General features: G+C 40.7%; 1 protein-coding gene across 1 annotated transcript in view; it reads right to left on the bottom strand.

The window, feature by feature from the left end:
- The window catches only part of AFF2 (AF4/FMR2 family, member 2), a gene marked incomplete at its 5' end in the record, with an annotated part of 117,311 nt that overhangs the window by 8,641 nt on the left and 88,135 nt on the right, over nt 1–20,535 (bottom strand). Inside the window, 6 exons of the mRNA XM_009071872.1 lie at nt 1,980–2,043; nt 2,601–2,740; nt 4,641–4,875; nt 10,740–10,864; nt 12,958–13,977; nt 14,508–14,670. Of these exons, the coding sequence (XP_009070120.1) occupies nt 1,980–2,043; nt 2,601–2,740; nt 4,641–4,875; nt 10,740–10,864; nt 12,958–13,977; nt 14,508–14,670 (1,747 nt within the window). The remainder of the gene's footprint in view (nt 1–1,979; nt 2,044–2,600; nt 2,741–4,640; nt 4,876–10,739; nt 10,865–12,957; nt 13,978–14,507; nt 14,671–20,535) is intronic.

Below are 20,535 nucleotides of genomic sequence, written 5' to 3'. Positions count from 1 at the left end.
GCTCAGGAACAGCATTGCCACAAATCTCATTAACATTTGCTGACACATTTTGAGGTCACATGCATTATCTTTGTAGCCACTGCAACACGTCTCTCAATGCTGCCTGTGCTTTGTCATGTCAGCACCAAGTAACCAGCAGCAATTGTTTCCATATAGGACAAGTAACACTATGGGATTGCACAGCAAATGTGTTACATAGAGATAATTTGTGTGCAGCTGCATTGGGTGGGAAAAAATTTTTTTGAGATCAAAACAGTGGAAAGAAAAAGCAGATACTCTGTTCATGGATATTTATGCCTGCCAACAAGTTGATTGTAGCGATGGCCTCACAGTCCCACCAGAGCACTGAGGGTGTCAAACTGCGTGTGACAGGCACGACCTGCCCGCCGGCAGCAGTGTCATGTGCTGTGCCTGCTCCTCTTAGTTCTGCTTGAGAAACATCCCTGATTCTGCAAGGCACAGGCAAAGGTAAGAGGACAGGAGGCAGGTCAACACTTCTGAGTGCATCAGGCTGTGGAGGGAGGTGGATTGACATAGCACGTTGAGATCGTCAGCAGCCTGAGCCTGTAAATATTTGCTAGCATGAAGCAGGTATCCCTGTGCCAGAACCATGTGTATTTTGTTGAAAGGTCACCCAGCTCTGGGAGGTGTTGTCAGCCTGCTCCTGCCTGCCCTTCCCACCTGCAGATGTCAGGGCTCTGCCAAGCCAGGCTGCTGGAGGCCACCAGGCCACCTCTGGAACTGGACACGTTGGGAAGGACAATTGTTCCCTTACTGACAGTCAGAGCAGGCTGCTAAGAACCTGAACCCATCACCAACAGAAAACACACTTGGAAACACTGTGCCCCAAGTCAAAAGGGAGCCTGGAGAGCTGATGCAGGCAGCTTGATGTATCAACTCTCCTTCAGCTCACCGACAGCAGAGGGAGAGCCACTTCTTTTTGTGTTTGGTTGGTTTGTTCTTACATAGCATGTGATTGTTTTGTTTTTTTGAGTTTTTTTTGACAAACACTGACTTCCAAGCACAAAATCTCTAATGTGGAATGACAGAAATAAAGTGAGAGGTGAATAATCACCCAGTTCTTTTTCAGTTGTGATTTTGAGGGGCAAAGTGAATGGCCACATTCCATTTCAGACACCTTACTCAAACTAAGTAGTGGAGTCAAGTTCTGCTAAGCCTGCCTAAATGAGCTGCTGTTCTGCACCCTATGCAGCATACAGGAACAAAGTTCCTACCTACAAAGCAAATGGTTATTAAAGGCACTTCAGTGCTGGCAATAGTTTGAATTGAACAAACCATGATAGACTATAATCTGTCAGATTATGTGGTTTTATCAAAATCAAAACACTTTGCAAAATTAGGTCAATCTTATTGGAATTTTGTCTGGGGTAAAATGAGAGAAAAAGCTTTCCCAGAATTGAACTACCCCATTGCAAGATCTTTTTGGAAGAAGTGTGTTGAGGCTTTCTTTACCAGCCTAAAAGTATGCAATAAAAATGAATGTACTATTTAAAAATTAATTGTTGCAGATTTTAAACAATTGGATTGGAAATACCGAACAGTTTTACCACATGATAATGGAGCGAGGGTGATTTGCCTTCCTTAACTTTCCGCTCTGGAATATTTCAACACTTCTCTGTTAGGCTCAAAGTGAATGGGAAAATCAAATTTCAAATACACATCATCTTTCATGAAATTATCTTACATCCTTCATAAACAGCATGATTGCTGCTCCTCTTGGAAGAGACATCAGCTATTGTAAGGAGCTTCTTTTTTTTTGGGAACAAATACTTAGACTAGGAATGGTGTTCAGGGCCTGACTTGTGGACAGAGTGTTTATGGAGCACAATCTGAAGGATACTTTAGTTGATAGCAGGGTTCCTCTGGGTTTCTGGGCCTCTAGGTCACATGCAGTGTCCATTTTTGTAACACCCAGTTCCATAGTGGAAAGAGACAAAATCACCCCTGTGATAACCTACCAATGCATCTGCTTTATGCTTTAGCTTCTTGGCCTCTTGCATGTAAAAATCCGCATTGTGAAGCCTAAAGAGACAAAATCAATTAATTCAAGTATTTGCTTTCATACAATTGGACAAATATTGTCAGAAAAATTTGCTGACTGCTTTCAAGAACAATTTTGACATATATGCCCACTTATCTCTTTAAATCTTAACCTGACACCAATCTGAAGCTGCTGTATGCAAAGATATGATGGGTGACCAGAATGTAAAATAAGTAGCTGTAGAAACTGGCCACCCAAAGGACCCATTAATGTGTGCTGAACAGAGAAAAAGGAAAAATATTTTAAACTAATTAAGCATAAGAAGTTTCCATTAGAGGAGCTAAAATGAAAAAATGAAGAAGAATTACCGTGAACCAGCATTCATGATCTGAAAACATTTATCAACAGAGTCTTCATTAATCAGTGACAACACTTCATTTGTAAAGATTAAAACTGTGTGTGCCTTTGTGCAGCACTATTCACACAGGTGCTCAGTGCCAGCACTGTAATCAAAGATACTCTCTTTCGCTGGGAGTTCTGCTTGCATGAAAATCCCAACTACAGACCGTGAAGCTAGCACAGAGTCAATAAAACTTACACATCATCAAATGTTATTTTGGGTCTTCTGGGCTCAGAATTCCCATTGGAAAGCGTTGGCATTGCAGACCAGATGTCTGGTTCTAGATGGCTGGTGTCAAGCAGAGTGTTGGCTGTTGGTGTATTGTGAGATTCTTCTTCCTAGAAAACACAGGACTATTATTAACTCTTTGTAGTTCAAACAAACACTTTCCAACAATGTAAGTGCTCACATCCACCCCCACCCCCAAAAATAGAAAATCCTCCAAACAAACAAAAGACTAAAGCACAAATTAGCACTCATATATATATCCAACTACATCCATGTTACCCCACCAAACCACCCTTCCACTCTTTGGAACATAAGTCTAATGGACTAATTAGGCAGTATGTTTCCATTTCTGAGCCCTCATCTGAACTCATTAACTTACACTTTTAGATGTAATTTTTAGGTGTAATTTTCAGTGTTACTGACTAGAGACACTGGTTAAAGCAAGGGTGGGGAGGTCTAATGCAGAATTGCTGGACGTAAACTCAACTTTCTTCAAGGTGCAGCACACTAATGTAACATTTCTTACTATATTATTAGGAGCTAACTGCAAGGTGACTGAAGAGTGTGCATGGATTTCCTCACCATTGCCACACAGAACAGAGAAAAGAATGGAAATCAGAAGTCAGGATTTGTCACTTTGCATTCATTAAAATCAGAAGCATAACAGAAGCATTTAAATAAGGCAATTGCAACTTTCAAGCTTGGTCCACAACCAGATAAACTAAATCACAGATGAACCAATGTACTAGGGAGAGAAGTCTAACCTATTTTAGAAGAAAAATATTTCATGTATCAGGATAATAGATTAACCAAGGATAAATCTGACTAGAGATGCTGGGATGAGAGGAAGAGGCCCTGCTGTTTACATAGCATTGTTTATTTGCTGACATATGCAGTTCACTTTGGCATTGATTTCAGTTGAAGGCATGTGTATTACTGTCGCAGCTTGAAGTGACACAATGATATCAGAAAGCAACAGGGATGAATGAATAAGGTGAAGCGATTTGTCACCTATGATCCAATGCAACTTGTGAGTTTTACTATTACAGTGCAGGGCAACAACCTCTCTCAAAGCAGTGAACTGTGAAAAATGGGGCTATGCATGTCCTTTTCTGTGGCAGAATTTTCTTCTTGTTTTTAATTTTGACAGTGACACTAAGATACAGTTTGATAAGAAATGATATATTTGAACTCTAGAGGGAGGACTGTTTTCTAAAATGGGCCAAACCCCTGAAATTTCCCTGTTTAGCCAAAAAAGCTACAAACTGATGTGAAATTTTGCTTTGTTTTAGTGAACTTGCTATGCTGTTTTGGCTCTTTTTCATGTATTTTCAGCAAAAAGCCATCTTAATCTGGTGAAAGCAAACAATAAAGAATTGTCTGTGTGAAAACCATTGATGGGGAGATGACCCTAACAGAGTGACGTTTTCCTGGGGGGGGAAACAACCACCTATTTATGCAGTATCTAAAAGCTTATACACAACTCATGGAGATTAGGTGTAAATAAATTTTATTGTTGTGAGCCTGCAAACCTGAGAGAAGATATTAACATGCTGAGTATGCTATGGACAAGTAGCTTTCTCTTAGATTTTTATTGTTTGTTTAGTTCAGGCTGCAATACTCAGTATAGTTACAGTGTTAGTTCTGGATGAGAATTTGGGATCATTATTCAGGTGATATTCTTGAAATTTGTTTTCAAAATGTGTCTTGCAGCTACAGAGTTAAGAAACTAATTGCAGCTAGTTGGTGGCTGCGAAGGCTCTTCTCTGAGGCTCAGAGGGGGTTTCAGGGAGTGAACACAGCATAAGTAGATGCCTAATGGGAACCTAAAAACAGAACTTGCAGGAGTTGCTTATGCCTTGCTCTGCAAAGATCCACTCCCACTGACCTTGAGTGGGGCTACCCAAGCATTCAGAAATAGATACTGTGGGGAAAAAAATCAAACAGAACAAAGCAAAATTAACTTTATTCTATCTTGTTCACTTCCAGCAACTGAGGCTGGCTACTTACACAGATTCCTTTGGGGTTAGAAGAGGATTTGTTTTCATTCTTTCTGTGTTTAGAAACAGAGGAGGAAGAGCTGCTGGTCTGTGAGGTGTTGGTGATGGTGGTCTCTTGGCTGAAGGAGCTGTTTTCACTGCTGTGCCGTCGGTGCACAGGCTCATCCAAGAGTGGGGATAACGGAGGAGGGAACAGCTTCTCTTCTCTTTTCTTTGTCACCTTCTTCACTGAGCCACCATTGCTCCTGGGACACAGATAAATAGCAGTTGCACTTCAAGAACCTTGGTTAATCCTCCATAGCACAAAGCTCTAGATTTTATTTACTGGGAAGCCAGCTCTGCCCTGAAATCTGTCCTGCAGTCCCCATGCCCTAGGAGGTAAGTCACAAGGGGACAGACAGTGAAAACATAAGAGCTGCCTCTGCCTTTTCAATGGCTGCAGAAACCTTCTGCTTTGGAGGACAACTTGCAGTGCATTAGTACAAATTGCACCCAATTTAAATGCTAATTTCAGTCAGTCTTCATTTGAGAGGTCATAGAGGTTCTGACTCAGCAAAGTGCTGGGAAGTTTTATGCACAGGGTTAGTTCTTTGACATCAAGTATGACTATTTATGTGTTTAACATTAAGCATCTTTTTAAGAGGTGGATTAAGGCCCACATAAGCAACCTTTGCAAAAAAACCCGTATAGCACATGGCATATGAACCTAAAATATAATTTATAACAACTACAGAATGATAACCATAACAATAACAAGATAATAATTATTTAACCTCTAGAATAAAACCAATGTTCAACATTATATTAAAATGATACATTGTAGCTGGCAAAAGCCCTTGAGCAAATATTGGTTGATGAATTGAACGTGATTCAGAAAATGAATGTGGTTTTGACATGAAAGCTCAAGTAATATGATAATCTATTGTCTGTTTTATGTACAGAATTTGTTAGCTGGCTAGAAATGGCAGCTGTAATACACAGTAAAAACAAAAAAAACCTGCTAGACCTTTCTCCACTCAAATCCATCAAAAAAGATAAAACCAAACTCAACAGCACACTGGCTGTTTAACACGTTAATCTACTCATAGATTTTTATTTCAGGTACTGTCCTGGCTCAGTCAATGAAGATAACCTGAATTTTAATCTTTTGTTAGAAATCTAATATTGCACTACACGATAATTTACTTTTCATGATTATTGACCAAAATTTCAATAACAAATTAGGTCAACAAGAATTTATGTTTTGTTCTCACTTTCAGTCACTGTCAGGAATTATAGATCTACTTTGCCTTCAAGAGAGGAGAAGGCAACCCGGGTTTCCTTACTCCTGATTCTGGAACTCTGTCTCTAATTTCAGTCTGGCCTCTTTTGCAGCTTCACAGACAACATCAATATCTACACCTGCTTTGGTCATTCCCATACTTTGGACCTAACCTATCTGTGAAATCAGAGTGAAATCAAACAAACTCCTCATGTTTCAGGTTTTATAGCTGCTCTACCCAAAATTATTTTAATTCAATTGAAGCAGAGTCAAAAATAACTTATTTGAAACTCTCTGATATTAAAGATTTTCAGACTGAAGTAATAAAACAAGCACAGAATTCACATTGCCTTATAGTAGGACTGGGATGGATGCTATCCTGCTTGGAAAACACATGGGCCTGAAGAAGATCAAAGGCAAGCAAGCGTGTTGGAAAAGACTGGCAGTTCTTCGAGGAGACTGATTTTATGCACATGTGGTCCTGCAATATGTCCTCCAGAAAGTTCTCGCTCAAAGCCCCATCTGTTAGCTTTCTGACCCCCAAAGGGCATTTTGGAATCCAGACAAGTTACCATAGTTATAGCACAATAACACTCTGAACTTTTTCCAGAGGAAAGTTTTCCAAAGGAGTGTAAGCACTGCCCTGACAAAGCATGCATGTGTTCTTGGATTGTGCAGAGGCAAAGCAGACATAGTTAATGAAATTCCCAGGAACAGAATCCAAACCCTCTGCCTTCCAAACACATGCCCTACACAGGGAACCCTGAACATGCATACATGTGTGGGAGCACAGAGCAAAGTGGTTCTCTGTGCCACTGTGCACAGAGGAGCTCTTCTTTCTCCCTGCTACATCTTTGCAAAGGGAAGAACTGAGTCTGCAGCTCTGTCTCAAACTCGTCTGAAGAAACACAGAACAGGAGCCACTGACCAAGTCCCCTTTAGGACCTGATCTGGCACCATGAGTGAGGTTCCTCAGCACACCTGTGACTATTTTGGGCACTAATACAGGACACTCTTGCTTGCACAGAGTCTACTACTGCATGGGGAAATTTAAGACACATATAAAGGAATTGATGCAACATTCCACAGCTGCTCCACAAAAGTGGACTGATTGAGAGAGTAGTACAACAAAAAATTACAAAGGCTGCAGATACCATGGTTAAAACTTCACTACATAAAACTTCACCACTTCATCTCTGGGCTAAAATATAAGTTAGGGCAAACCAAGATATAGGTGCAGCTACTCAGCTCTGGCACACAAGTCATTCTGTGGTTGGGAAGATATAACCACAAAGGAAAATGCACTAGAGGGTATTTTTAGTATGTAACTCAAATTTTTAAAAATCCAAACAATACAGTTATAATTCTGTCTTTTTTTCCTCTTTTCTTTTTTTCTCCTATTGCCCACTTAGTCCTATGAGTTTTTGCAGGAATTAAGTCGATAATTTATTTAGCAATGTTACCTCCCTCAGATTTACATTAAAGCATTTATGTTAACAATAACCTCCATGAAATAGGTTGTTACCAGCAGTTAACCAGATTGTCACTTTGCTTTGGGCTGTTAATGGCCTAAGAAACTGGTCTTTGATTGCAGTAATCACTAACTTGAATGAATTTATTGCAATAATTACCGAGACTCAATGGTTTAATTTGCTGACATGATTGTTAGTTAAAATATATTTAAAATCTAGGGAGAAACACAATAAAAGTGCAAGGAAAAACTACAAGCAGAACTGATGGTCTTGTGGCTGCAGGGTTTAATCTTCATGTCTGAAAAGGCCAATTATCAAGGAAGGAAAAGGTTCCCCATCTGCTTTTTTTTTTCATCCTGGTTTCTTTTAGGGCAGAAAGCAAGCAAGCAGGCAACAAGAGGTCAGTGCTTGAAGGAGAGAGAATTTCCATGTACTCTCACATTTCAAGCTGCCTTTCTTTGCCCTTTCTTTATCCACTCCTTGTGGTATGCAGTGGTATCTCTGGCCTGTTAGTGAGACAAAGCCACTGTCTATACCAGTCACTTGGCTTTCCTTTGCCTGTACTCCCCTGGTCCACAATGAAATGCTGCACATTGATAGTGTAGCTGACTTTCTGCAGGGGGTTTGCAGGGAAAGGTCACTCCCACATTAGCTTGGACCATATGGCAGCAACTGAATGAAGCTGAAGTCATTGTCAAAGATGTGAAGGCTGCCCCTGCCATGAAGGAACCCCAATAAATGCTGCTGTGACTACCCAAGGGATCAACTAATATACGTTACCAACTACAGGTACATCTTCAACTAAAGGTCAAACAAAAGGGAACAGGAAATCTTGAAAACAAGCAGAAATGCTTGCCTCAGACACACTTCTAACATGCCTGCTAGATGGTGGGCATGTTTCACTGGTATGAGTTCAGTTTGAAATTCAGACTCAGTTTGCATCTGCAAATAACTCTCCATGTAACAAACAAACAGCCAAGTGTTGGTGAATAGTGCTCTGTCTGGATTGGGTCTACCAATCAAGTATTCAGATATAAATGGTATTTAGCAGCACATACAATTAATGCCTAAATTAAAATTGCTCATCTTTGCTTATGTTTCACTGGTATGAGTTCAGTTTGAAATTCAGACTCAGTTTGCATCTGCAAATAACTCTCCATGTAACAAACAAACAGCCAAGTGTTGGTGAATAGTGCTCTGTCTGGATTGGGTCTACCAATCAAGTATTCAGATATAAATGGTATTTAGCAGCACATACAATTAATGCCTAAATTAAAATTGCTCATCTTTGCTTGTTGAGCCCATTTTTTTTTTTATGAAGGAAATGTATTCAAATGCCTAAACCACTGCAAGGCAGTCAATGGGAGATAAAAAAACCCAGGTGTGACCTATGTTTCCCTGATTCCTCTGGACTCCTGAATGCCTTCAAATTTTGGTCCAGAGATTGTGGTCTTTCTGTTAAAACACTCTTGTATCTATAAAAAAAAAGCCTAATGAAAATCTGAAGTCTGCCTTGGGGAACTTGGCTTGTTGGCACAGGGATCAAGTTCTAATGGGAGAGATCTAAGGTTCCTACCGAATGAGTACATCTACCATGGGACTTAACACCTTCTTAAGGGATGAAGATCATCATGACACCTACAGATGAATCACCCTCATTTCTCAAAGTCCTTATGTAGAGACTTAAGAGTTCTGAAAAAAACCTTAGAGCCTTTGGAAATAACAGAGCAAATGGCAAAGCCTGTCTTTCAACCTTTTATCCCCGAAGTGTTATTTTCCCCCATGACCTCAAACAGTGGACTTTCTTCTGCCTCCCCTTAAAATTTTATCTAGCCCTCTGGAGAACAGAACCACTCCTGATCACTTAAAAATCTGGAGCTTTCCAGAAATTTGTCATCACACAGTTCATCCAGCTCCCTGATCTTTTGGGAAATACATTGATCTCTGTTCAGTTGCACATCTCTGGGAGTTGAAAACCTGAATTATCAAAAAATATTGCATTTGATTCAAGCAAACTCAGAAGACACTAATAACAAATGCAGTGTGATCCAGGTCTCAGTTACTGCAGTGGAAAAGAAGTCAGAAAATTTTGTTTCAAAACTTGAGGCAGATGAGAGAAAAAGCCAGCATATGGAAATAACTATTGATGGACACAATTATGTTTTAACAGAGAATACCAAAGGCTTAAAAGCTCTGAGGAATCAAATTAATGACCTGGAAAACAAGCTCAAATTAAGAAACATCAGGTTGGGGGTGGATCCTTAGGGCCTGCTGATGACAAGCATAGAAAAGGTTTTTTTTATGGATTGTGGAGGTGTTGGGGATGGATAATCCCACTGCAATATATCTCTGCTCATTGTATTTCTAGCAATGACAATGAGGCAACACCCATCGTGATATTTATGAAATGTGCAACACGTTACAGATCACATTGTAACTTTCGACCCATCTGCCTTTTCCAGACTCCAACTGGTATGCTCAGTGGCAGAATGAGGGGTTAGTTCAAGGACTAAAGTTACTCCATTATTACGCTGGTATAAATAAAATGATTCTCTACATTTTTCAGAGATTTTAAAATTAGTGTGCTATTTCAAAAATGATTTTTAAACTTTATCTAAATTTAACTACTACTACCCTCAAATTATTTTCAGAAACATATTGTGATTTTGCTTCTTTGCTTGTCCTAGTGTGAAGCAGAAAGAAGTGCCTCAACTCAAAATCATAAAACCACAAAATTGTTAACAGAATGGAACTGGACTCTTTGGTTATTTATAAAGTGTTCATTTTGTGACTTTATAATCAGAATCATTATTTATGTGGCACCTGTTTGCTCAAGCATTATAGCCATCTCTTGAAGGCACTCTGAAAGGCACAAATTATTAGATGGTATGTCTGCTGAAATACAAAGCATGTATGTCTGAAACATAGGATGGTCATCCTTGGCATTGCTGTGTACACAGTTAAAAGAATAAGAACTGCTCAATGGAATGGCAGTCACTACTTTATTCAATAAAACTGAGAACTGTCTCATGAAAATAGTAAAAAAACCAAATCCTAGCAACCAAATAAATCCCACTTTTAGTAGGATTCTCTTGCCACAGAGGTTAAAGATGATGGAGGGGAAAAAAGAACATTGAAAAGATGCAATGCGAGTGTTGAAGAGCACACTGGGATTGTGGTGGCATCATGAATTCCTTTAGTCTGTGAATGAATCTCATCCAAAAACATGTGGATTCTCTTACGACGGATGGAAATACCAATGCTGTGTCACTTAGGCTTATGGGCTGTAAAGCCCATCTGAATCTACAGCAAAGACATTTATAGAACAGTACTGTGAAATCCCTCATGAATGTTACATCAAAAAAACAGAACTTACTCTTTAGTGCTGGTTATTCTGTGATTCGGTATCGGAGAGATACAAGGTGGGAGCAGGCAAGAAGCTGAAGGGTCCTCCAGGCGCTGCTTCTTGCTTTCAACAAAGGTATCCAGGCTTTCTGTCTGCTTTAACAAAAAAGGTAGAGTGTAAAAGATCCAGCATTTATGTACAACTTCATTGGCCATTAAGAGGATCTCGGGAATCTTAGTGTATTTCCTTCACAGGAGCAGCAGTTAAAATACGGGTCTAAGAGAAGTGAGAGTCACCTGAAATCAGGGCTAAACGTGCTCAAAACACCTGACATGAAGTTATATAACAAGTGACATAGCAGATAATTAGGAAGCAAAATGCCTCGTGTGCTATGGTTATCTTCTGTAGTGCACTGGAATTTAATTAATAATTCAGATGCAATGACTTGATAGCACCAAACCTTACTCAAGTAAATAGCTTTTACTCATTGACTTAATGGAATTTGATGGGAAAACTTCCCTGAGTAAGTATTCCTAACAGGACTAAGAGCACAGGACTGAGCTGGGGTAGTCATTAACAGCAATAGCTCGTTTAAAATTTGCTTTGGAAGACTCCCTGATGCATGACTTTTGTGCCTGAACTAGGATGATACAAGCAAAGCTGATTACTGCTCTGTCACTGGAACATTCATATCAGCCTTCAAGCCCACTAGTAGATGGCTAAAATAAATCTTTTAATAGCATGATTTAGAAACACAAATCAGTTTCTCCCTACCCTGCTATAACTGTTGATACACCCTCAAGTCATCCTAATTGGCTTGTTTCCCCTTGGGTAGCAGTGAACAATCATATTGAACTGAAGGGGCCAATTCAGAGCTTAGCTTATGTACACATTCAGAGTGAGATTCTGCATTTTGTTACTTTCTGATTCAAAGTCTCAGTTAATGAAATTATGAGGTTCCAACTTCCATATAACCTTTTCTTTTTTCTTCAGAGCTTTCAGTTTAGTCGCCAATACTACTACACTGCTTTAGTCAAGATTCCTTCTCCATCATACTGACACTCCACTAAGTTTCCCTGCAAGAATTTTTTTTTGAATAATTAATATGCACCCTGGTGTACTTATACATACACATAAGCATGGACATTTATTCCTTTCCTCTTTCTTCTTTTCTCGCTCCTTCTTACATCTCTGCCTGTAGTGTACAGCTAGAATATAAATTGAATAAGAACCTGCTGAGTTTACTCATGTGATTATTTCCACTTAATTCAACAGGGAAGGAGCCAGTGCAGTGACTCATGTAGGCAGGGGTGCACACCCTGTGCCTGCCTGGCATCGCCTGTCTTTGTCTTGTATTAACTCCCTCGTACCACTGCTTGAACTCAGGATTTTAAGAAGTCCACTAGAGCACACAGCTGAACTCACATTCACAATGATTCAGAAAATTTGGGGTATAAAAAAATGTGCTATGATGACTTCTCACAGGCAGACCAGAGCATAAACATTTCAGCTGGAATAACTGACTACAAAAATTCATTTATGATATAAAACTTCAGTTTCTTCTCTGAAAACACATTTAGTTTGGAGTGCAATGTCATATCCCATAAGATAGGATACCCTTGGGCATAAATAACATAAAACACATGATAAAACCTAACGCCTTCAGTCGAAATATATTTGCTTTTTCAGGTAGCTGTGTAGAGAAAGCAGCTAGTTAGGCAAATGATATTTCTATGAATCACATTTGTTTATACCACAAAACAATATAAAGACTAAATTCACCAGGAGCATAAGCAAGCACCATCCCATTGACTTTGATGAAGCCATGGCTCTTTAAGCCAGTGGTGAAGATGCCTTAATTCTGCAGACAATAAACCCCTGCCTTCCAAATAGAAGTCATATTTTCTCAGTATGGCTGAACCTGTATTAATATAAACTCAGCACTGGGATCTTTCTGCAGATTACAAAACATTGGAAATTAATAGGCAAGTGAGTAAATAAAGCGAAAAAAGACAAATCTCAAAACCAGTACATTATTATCAGCTGGACTTTGCTTTTTACTAGTTTCTGATGCTAATTTGTAGTACGCTTGCAAATGTCTGTCCTTTGTAAAACCAATAAAGTCTAAGTGCCCTGATGCTTCCCTACAGCCCACGTGCAGGTGCAGTGAGGAATCACTGGCTGCAATCTTGACCTTGAGGGTGCTCAGAAACTCAGTGTTTCCCTCTGAACAATGAAAACAACTTACCTTGTGTTTCCTTTTGGATTTTGTGGATGGTTTTTCAGCTGCTGGGGTAGGGGACTCTCGAGATGGTCGCCTGTGTTTCACATTTGCCTCTCTTGGTTCACTTTTCACAGATGTGGCCTCAAAAGGCTCCTGTCCAGGTATCCTAGAGAGTAAACTAAGGTCTATTTTCACCCACAGAGATTTGAGTTCTTCATATTCTCTCAGTGGGGACAGAAGTTCATTTTGTACGATTGGGATAGGAGAAAAGAGCTGCTCCTCCAGGTCATTGCTGGTCTGGTCAATGGATGTGTTGCTGCCATTGCTAGTTAAACTACTTACGCTGAGGATGTTACTGCCAGAGTCCTTCACTTTGGCACCACTGCCAGACCCAGTGCAAGCTGGCAATACCTTAGCCTGCAAGCTCTCCTCCTGGTCTGTGTTTGAGTCAGAAGTAGATGAATCTGTTTCGATGAATTCCCGGGACTTAGGGACAATTTTGCTGGGGCCTCTGTACTTTTTCTTCTCTGAAGTGAGACCTGTGCTAGTCCGTGGTTCTTTCCTTGGAGCTGTCTTCCCAACTGCTGCTTTAGTTCGAACCTTTGGCTGCTCAGGGGGTTCCTGTGGGTCTTTTTCTTTGGGAGTGTTGCTGGTATTATTTGGTTTGGGCCAGTTATACTCTTCTACACTGGAAGTCCTTTCTACCTTTTTGGGTTGCTTTTTCCCAGTAGTCCTTTGTGAAGCTGGCTCATTATGAGCTGGTGACTTCTGCTTGGAGCTTTTTGCCTCTGGGGTTTTCTGGGCAACCCGTGGTTTGGCTTTCTCTCGGATGGGACTAAGGATCGCCCGGTCTTTGGAATCGCTCGGGGGCAGGCTGCTGTTGAGCTTCCCTTTGTTTGGCCCTTCGGCCTGCTGGTTGCTCTGGGCCTGGGAGCTGGTCTCGCTGTGAGGCTCATTTTGATTGTTGATGATGGTCTTGTTGTGGGGGTTCACCTTATTTAGCCATTTATCCAGCTGCCACTTGTTTGTTGAGGGGGGTTCGGGCTGCAGATTGGAGAATGACAAGGAACAAATCTCAGGCAGAAGCAATGCTTTTCCCTTTAAAACAGAACTTTTTTAACGTACCCTTTTATTTCAGTCAACTGCTGGTGACTGCTAGTTTTATGGCAGTATTTATGGAGTATTTATGGTTAATTAGGCTTCCTTATCTGGTTTACAATGTGGCCCTGGAGAAATTTAATACAACTAAAAAGTTTAGCTAGTCCCCGAAGACATAGTTTTGTCATGTTGCCTTTCCTTAGTCCCAGCTGAATACTGTGTCAATAAAATCTTCTCTAGCTACTGGCAAAAATCTAAATATTTCTTTAAAGCAATTCAAATGTAGGCCAGAAAGATTCTTCCAACAGCTAGAATGAGTATGTGGGTCATACATGTGAAACTGTAAAGGGAAAAAAATGTCAGCAGTATCAAACAGCACAGAACTCCAACATCTCCATAACAGGGAGCAGGATTTCGCTCCTTTCCATGCTTCCCCCACCGAGCCCCCACAGGGGAGGAGCTGAGTGTGGCTTTACCTCTGGTGTGGCACTGCGTGACTCCTCATTGCACTCACTGTCACTGGAGCTGCTCTCACTGTCGGAGTCGGTCTCAGAGCTACTCTCGGACTCGCTGGAGCTCCCGGAGCCGCCGCTGGAATGGGCCAAGCCGGACGCGTGTGCTGCGGGCACTGGCAGGCTGCTGTGGGGAGAAGATCCTCTCGTGTCAGTATGCTCTTGTCTTTTTTAAAGAGATGCCTTGGGGGGAGCCACCCAGTGAACCCTGTTCACACTGACTGTCCTCAGTGTCACCTCCCTCTCTTGCAGTAGACCCAATAGCTCCCGGAGCCGCCGCTGGAATGGGCCAAGCCGGACGCGTGTGCTGCGGGCACTGGCAGGCTGCTGTGGGGAGAAGATCCTCTCGTGTCAGTATGCTCTTGTCTTTTTTAAAGAGATGCCTTGGGGGGAGCCACCCAGTGAACCCTGTTCACACTGACTGTCCTCAGTGTCACCTCCCTCTCTTGCAGTAGACCCAATGAGAGCTACTCCAAGACACTGTGGAGCCATCAGAGGAGCTGGTTGGGCTTGTGATTCACAGGACACACCGATAATGGTGTTAATAGCATTACCATCATCATCACCCTCAAATGAGACTTCAGTGTCACAAGCCTGAGCTTATTAGGCCAATGATTGCAAAAACTAACAATCACACTTAAATAATTCATTAATGGAATCATGGTTTCTTCATTTTTTGCCAGTTCATTTATAATTTATGATCAAAGGAAGGACATCAGGCAACTAATATTGGACAGGGCATTTTAAAAATTAATTTTAATGAATACTTTTACACTGCAATGTACAAAAACTACATATTTTTGACAAGTCTTCAGAGACTGCCCAGGAATTTTTTATTTATAATTTTTTTTCCTCTTATGTTTATGATAATGCAGTGAGAAAATAGCATTCATGCTGAAAATAGACCTCTCTGTGAAATCTATTTTTCTGCATGTTCAACTGTCCTCTAAGATATATTTATTAGCAGTGCACTGGGAGTCATTGTTTTTCCTCAGCATTTATTTCTAAACTGGGGTTGGATGAGCCCAGCTTTTAGCACTACAGAATTCTGCCAGTCTGAGTCTTTATAAACTCATCTTTAATTTCAACATTTTTTTGTCAGGGAGATAACCATAAGGTTTTATGTCTCTTCAGCTGATCTATACAGAGACTTTTGATGATTGATTTTAAATTTGTGAAGCTGACAAAGCAAAGTGTTTGAAAATTGACACCATTTGCTAGTACTCCTTTATGGATATTCAATATTTCACCTTAATATATCATATGCTGTGTGTCCCATATCGAGTGATCCAGAGATGCCTAGAAGTTATAATGCAGCTTTGCCTCCATTTCTGCAATCTGTTTTTCTACTTTCCTCCCAGAAGGATTCACGTAAGCTAGGTACATGCTTTCCTACCCCTTTCAAACCAAGATGCTCTGTGCATCAAGATGCCCTCTTACAAAACATAGTAACCAAGAAACTGGAAGTAGGAAAAGCCAGAACAAACTGATGTGTGACCCTGCTCTGTTAGAATCTTCACAAGCATTGCCACTGGCTTCCGTGACAATAATATATGGTCTTTAATTTTCTTCTCATGCTAAGCTACTCTCTCTCCCCCTCCTTGTTGGTAAACCTATCGCTTACTCTGCGGTTGGTAACATAACTGTCTCTTTGAGCCTTGCAATGGCCCTGCAGTGCCCATTGACAAAACAGCTTGGTGCTTTAGGGTGCATTAATGAAACAAAATTACTCACTTGGGTAATTGCTACAGATCACTAACTTTGTTGCTCATTAAGTCCATATACCTTTTTTTTTTGTTTTAATTCTTCTAGGGGCTCCTCACTCAACTGACTCAAGTAGAGCTACTTAGAAAATCTCAACTGGAACTAACAGGTAATTCAAAGAACAGACCATCATTTCCAGAAGTATTATGGAAAACTAAACATTGCAGAATTAAAATAGATCTTACATTTTGTATTTAATGCAATTACTTTTGGACACCATTTGCGCACTTATATTTCTTCCTTTATCCCTCCTTTTCAGTGACATTCAAGAAAGTGCAAAGAAGCACATTTTTCACTTATTTTTTTTTTTAAACGGTAAACAAGAAAACAGAAGAGTGGAGAAAAGGGAATGTGTTTCTAGGGGAGTTTGCCTTTCAATTCAATATCTTGTAATTTTGGTCTTATATTTTCTATTTGGAAACCACTAGAAGTAGATGAAAACTGAGCTTTCCTATTTCATTGCAAATATTTCCTAGAATAATTAGAAAAAATTAGAACACACTACAAAGATTCCCAAACTGAGTATGCAAACACGGCAGTTCCATTCTAAAATACCAAAATGATCCATCAGCCTTGAAAAAAAAAGTGTTTATGGAATTATCAGAAGACTGAAGTTGTAATTTACAAACAACTTTTTCCCTAAATCTGAGAGCTTCTCGCTTTTTGTTTTCACCCCAAACTGGAAGTGAACATGGCAATATTAATGTTTCAACCCTGCTGAAAACTCCAGTTCCCACAACCCTAGGAGTGAGTGGGCTGTGAAGACGAAGAGATGTTCAACCCTTTGCAGCCTCTCCAGCACTCTGTCTGGGCACACAGCTGCCTGGCACATGCTGGTCCTGCAGAGAGCAGCAGGCACATGGTTGCCCCAAGCTGGTGGGGACCAGCCACGTCCTCTGATTAGCTGATGTCTGCAGGGAATTTATACACCTTTGCAGCAGGGCATACAAACCTGCACCAAACTCTTGCAGGGGCAAAGCTGCTTGCCTGGAGTGGTTTTTGCCCATGGAACTTCCACACAGAAGGATGTGTGGGGCTGCTCACACATCTGTGCACAACTGCCTAAGAAAATGCTCTGTTGTCTGGGCTGGCAAGTTTGCTGTCATTAAGATAACTGATGTAAAGAATAACACCTCTTATAACAGATCAAAGAAGGAAAAGGCAGTGTCCCAGCTGCTAAGGCCAGACCTTTTCAGCCTTTAAACACAACCTATGTCTCTTAGCACTCTGGAACTAACACTGTAGCTGGGATGTGCTTAGAAAACAACTGGAGTTGTACTGTAGCAGACTGCAACTGTCTGACAAAGAACTCAAAGGGCAAAGATAAAACCATGGAAGTAGATGGCAGCTCCAACCTGGCCTTATTTTCTTTCTTTCTGCACACCAGCCTCAGAAAAAGTTACCATATGCCAAAAATTACTGAATAACACAGCTCAGCAAGCTTGCAGGAACCAGACAGGCTCAAAATAACGTTTTTCATACAAAACACAATGAGGTCATATTTGTCTTTCATCTGGGATAATAAAATTATGCCTTGGCTACACTGGGCAGATTCATGCTGAAGGCATCATTGCTGATCCTCATTACTGCAGTAGAAGCATTCACTTTTCATCATGTAGTTTGGGTTAAGAGCAACTGTGTATGCTTTGTAAAACAATCAGATAAGACCAAAAATGCTTTTCCTAGCATCTCACCAGGCTAAAGATAGAGAGATCTTGCACACAGCTACAAGCACAATCAACTTCTTATAATGCTCTTGAGCATCGAAGAAAAAAATGTACACACAATCAACTTCTTATAATGCTGTTGAGCATGGAAGAAAAAATGTACAGACACATATAAGTGCATAAAAAATAATCTTTGCTTTCAATAAAATTAGTTTAGTGAAGATTCTGGATTGCCTTCTGCTTTTCCCCCCCTTACATAAAATGTTTCTCTTAGTTAAAAAAACAGGTTGGTTTGCACACTTCTTCAGCTTTAAAGTTCAATCACATTTTAAAAGATGTTGGGCTAGATTCTGCAAATGTGCATTCAAGAAGCTGTTACACAAATAAACTGGGCTTCTTCACATAGGTGTCCACTACGTGAACTGGGGGTTGCCTCTCAAAGAGACTTTCAAAGCAAGCTTTGTTATGTTGCTAAGATCCAGACAAGGAATGCTAGTCTGGACAAGGTTTAAAATGGATTTAAAACATTTTATCATCAGACACAAGTCCTCAAAGTGACTAAAGAGGGCAGGAAGCACTGGTATTTGAAACCCTTGAATTTTTATTTCCCAGTAGGAGATGAACACTCATATTGTTCCTCAGTGTTTGGGTGGACAATGTTTTTATTTCATGTGAACTGAAAAAAATATTAATAAAAACAATGCTGCACAATGGAACATAGCATTGTTTGGGTAAATAACACTTAGAAGAAAGCCAGTTCATTATTATCACTTGGGATTGGAGGCCCCTACTGAGACCAGTGACCTGCTGTGCTGGGATCTGTGTAAATACATGATGAGACACAGTCCTTGGGCCAAAGAGCTTGCAATCCAAACACACAAAGCAAACATTAGAGGTATTACAGTCATCCTCATACTCAGTGTGGGCCTGTCACATTCTCTAAGTGCAAGGTCTCTCTGGAGTTAATAGAAATATCAGTTTCACCCCCTTTTAAGTTTGTTCTCCTTGTTTTCCAAGCCCTGTGCTCAGCACTTGGTCTGAATCCTGCAGGGCAGTCAGATGTGCTCTGCCTTGTCCCAGAGTCCTGACCATGGCTGTGCTGCCTGGGAGGAGAGAGGCACATGTGACTTGGCAGCAAGGACCCCCATACTCAGGGCAGATGGATCAGTGGCTGCTCACATCTCTCCTAAGGAGCTTCTCCTGTGCCATGGAGATAAGAGCCACTGGAGTGACACCCACACTGCAGGTGGAAGGGGAACCAGACCTCCATCTTTTGCAAAGGTCATAATGATGGTGTCTCTAGTAGCCTGCAGACTGATAAGCTGGTCTCCTTTCTGCTATTGAACGATGAAGCAGGCAGAAGGACCTGCACATCTGGAAGCAATTTGGAAGGAAGTTCCTCTGCAGCACATTCACCCACCTCCCTTCTTCTGCTTTTGCAGCACACAGCCCTGTCCCTTGCTGCTTGGCAGCGTGACTGTGCAGTGTGGGCACAAAGTATGAGATGAGAAATGCCTTGAAGGAAGGGACAAACACCAGTATCACCCGTATCCGCCAGTGATTTTCAGCCCTTGTTGAGGTCAACCTTAACTGCAGAGCAGCTGAGACTTGCAGGTGTGTGGCTGCTGATAGCTCCTGTTGATGAACTGCATCGAGCTCATCACACACCAATCAACTTTCTTTCACTGCAGTTTGCTGATATTGGGTGATCTGCCTAAATTTAAATGTCACCTTGCAGCTTGTCTGTTTTTTAGTTCATGGGTTATTTTTCCAAAGCCAATTAAAGCAGACATGGCATTTTTATGTGTCTGCATTTTTATGCTGCATAGAAGGTCTGATATGTGGTTTACACTTTCGTTGTTGTTGTTGTTGTCATGTAGACTATTATGTTGTTTTCAACATATCATTTACTCTACTGTTGTAATAAATGATCTTCAAGATTAAACCTGGTAGCTATGACAAAGATAATGTGAAATACTCGAACGCATTGACCTCTAATAAGAAAAAGAATAAACTTTTAACCTTGTAAATACAGATGTAAAAAGAGATGCATAATTCAGACTACAGCAATAAAACTCATCGAGGAACAAAAATTCCTAACAAGTCCTTAGCTATCTCCCTGGACCTTCTACCAATTAGACATAGTCATGTTAATTGCTGTGAAGAGAATTTGGCAAATAGAGAGTACCCTCCAACAATAGGTTCATTCATTCCAACCCTTCCTTTTTAGGGTAACGATGAATTGGCCACTTGTTCCATTGCTCTACCCAGAAATCAAAATGTAAACTTAGAGAAAGCAGAGCGTTGCTGGGCAGTGGGAAATCGTAGATGGGAACTGACCGGTGAGTCAACAGCACATCAATGCTGGCAATGTATTTCCATTAGAAGCAGCACTCTACAAAGGTTGCTTTACTGCACAAGCCTATATTTAGGGAAAATCCAACCAATGAAATCTGGAAAGGACAAAGTCCATACTGGAAAAGTAACTACAGACTTGATGGAGTGGTTGATCTTTCTGTTGAGGCACTGAATTGGGACTTGGATGAATTTTGCTTTGTGTC

The sequence above is a fragment of the Acanthisitta chloris genome, unplaced genomic scaffold (assembly GCF_000695815.1).
Source record: "Acanthisitta chloris isolate BGI_N310 unplaced genomic scaffold, ASM69581v1 scaffold21943, whole genome shotgun sequence".
Lineage (NCBI taxonomy): Eukaryota > Metazoa > Chordata > Aves > Passeriformes > Acanthisittidae > Acanthisitta > Acanthisitta chloris.
The sequence above is the reverse complement of the archived record's forward strand: the minus strand, read 5'-3'. Positions and strand labels throughout refer to the sequence as shown.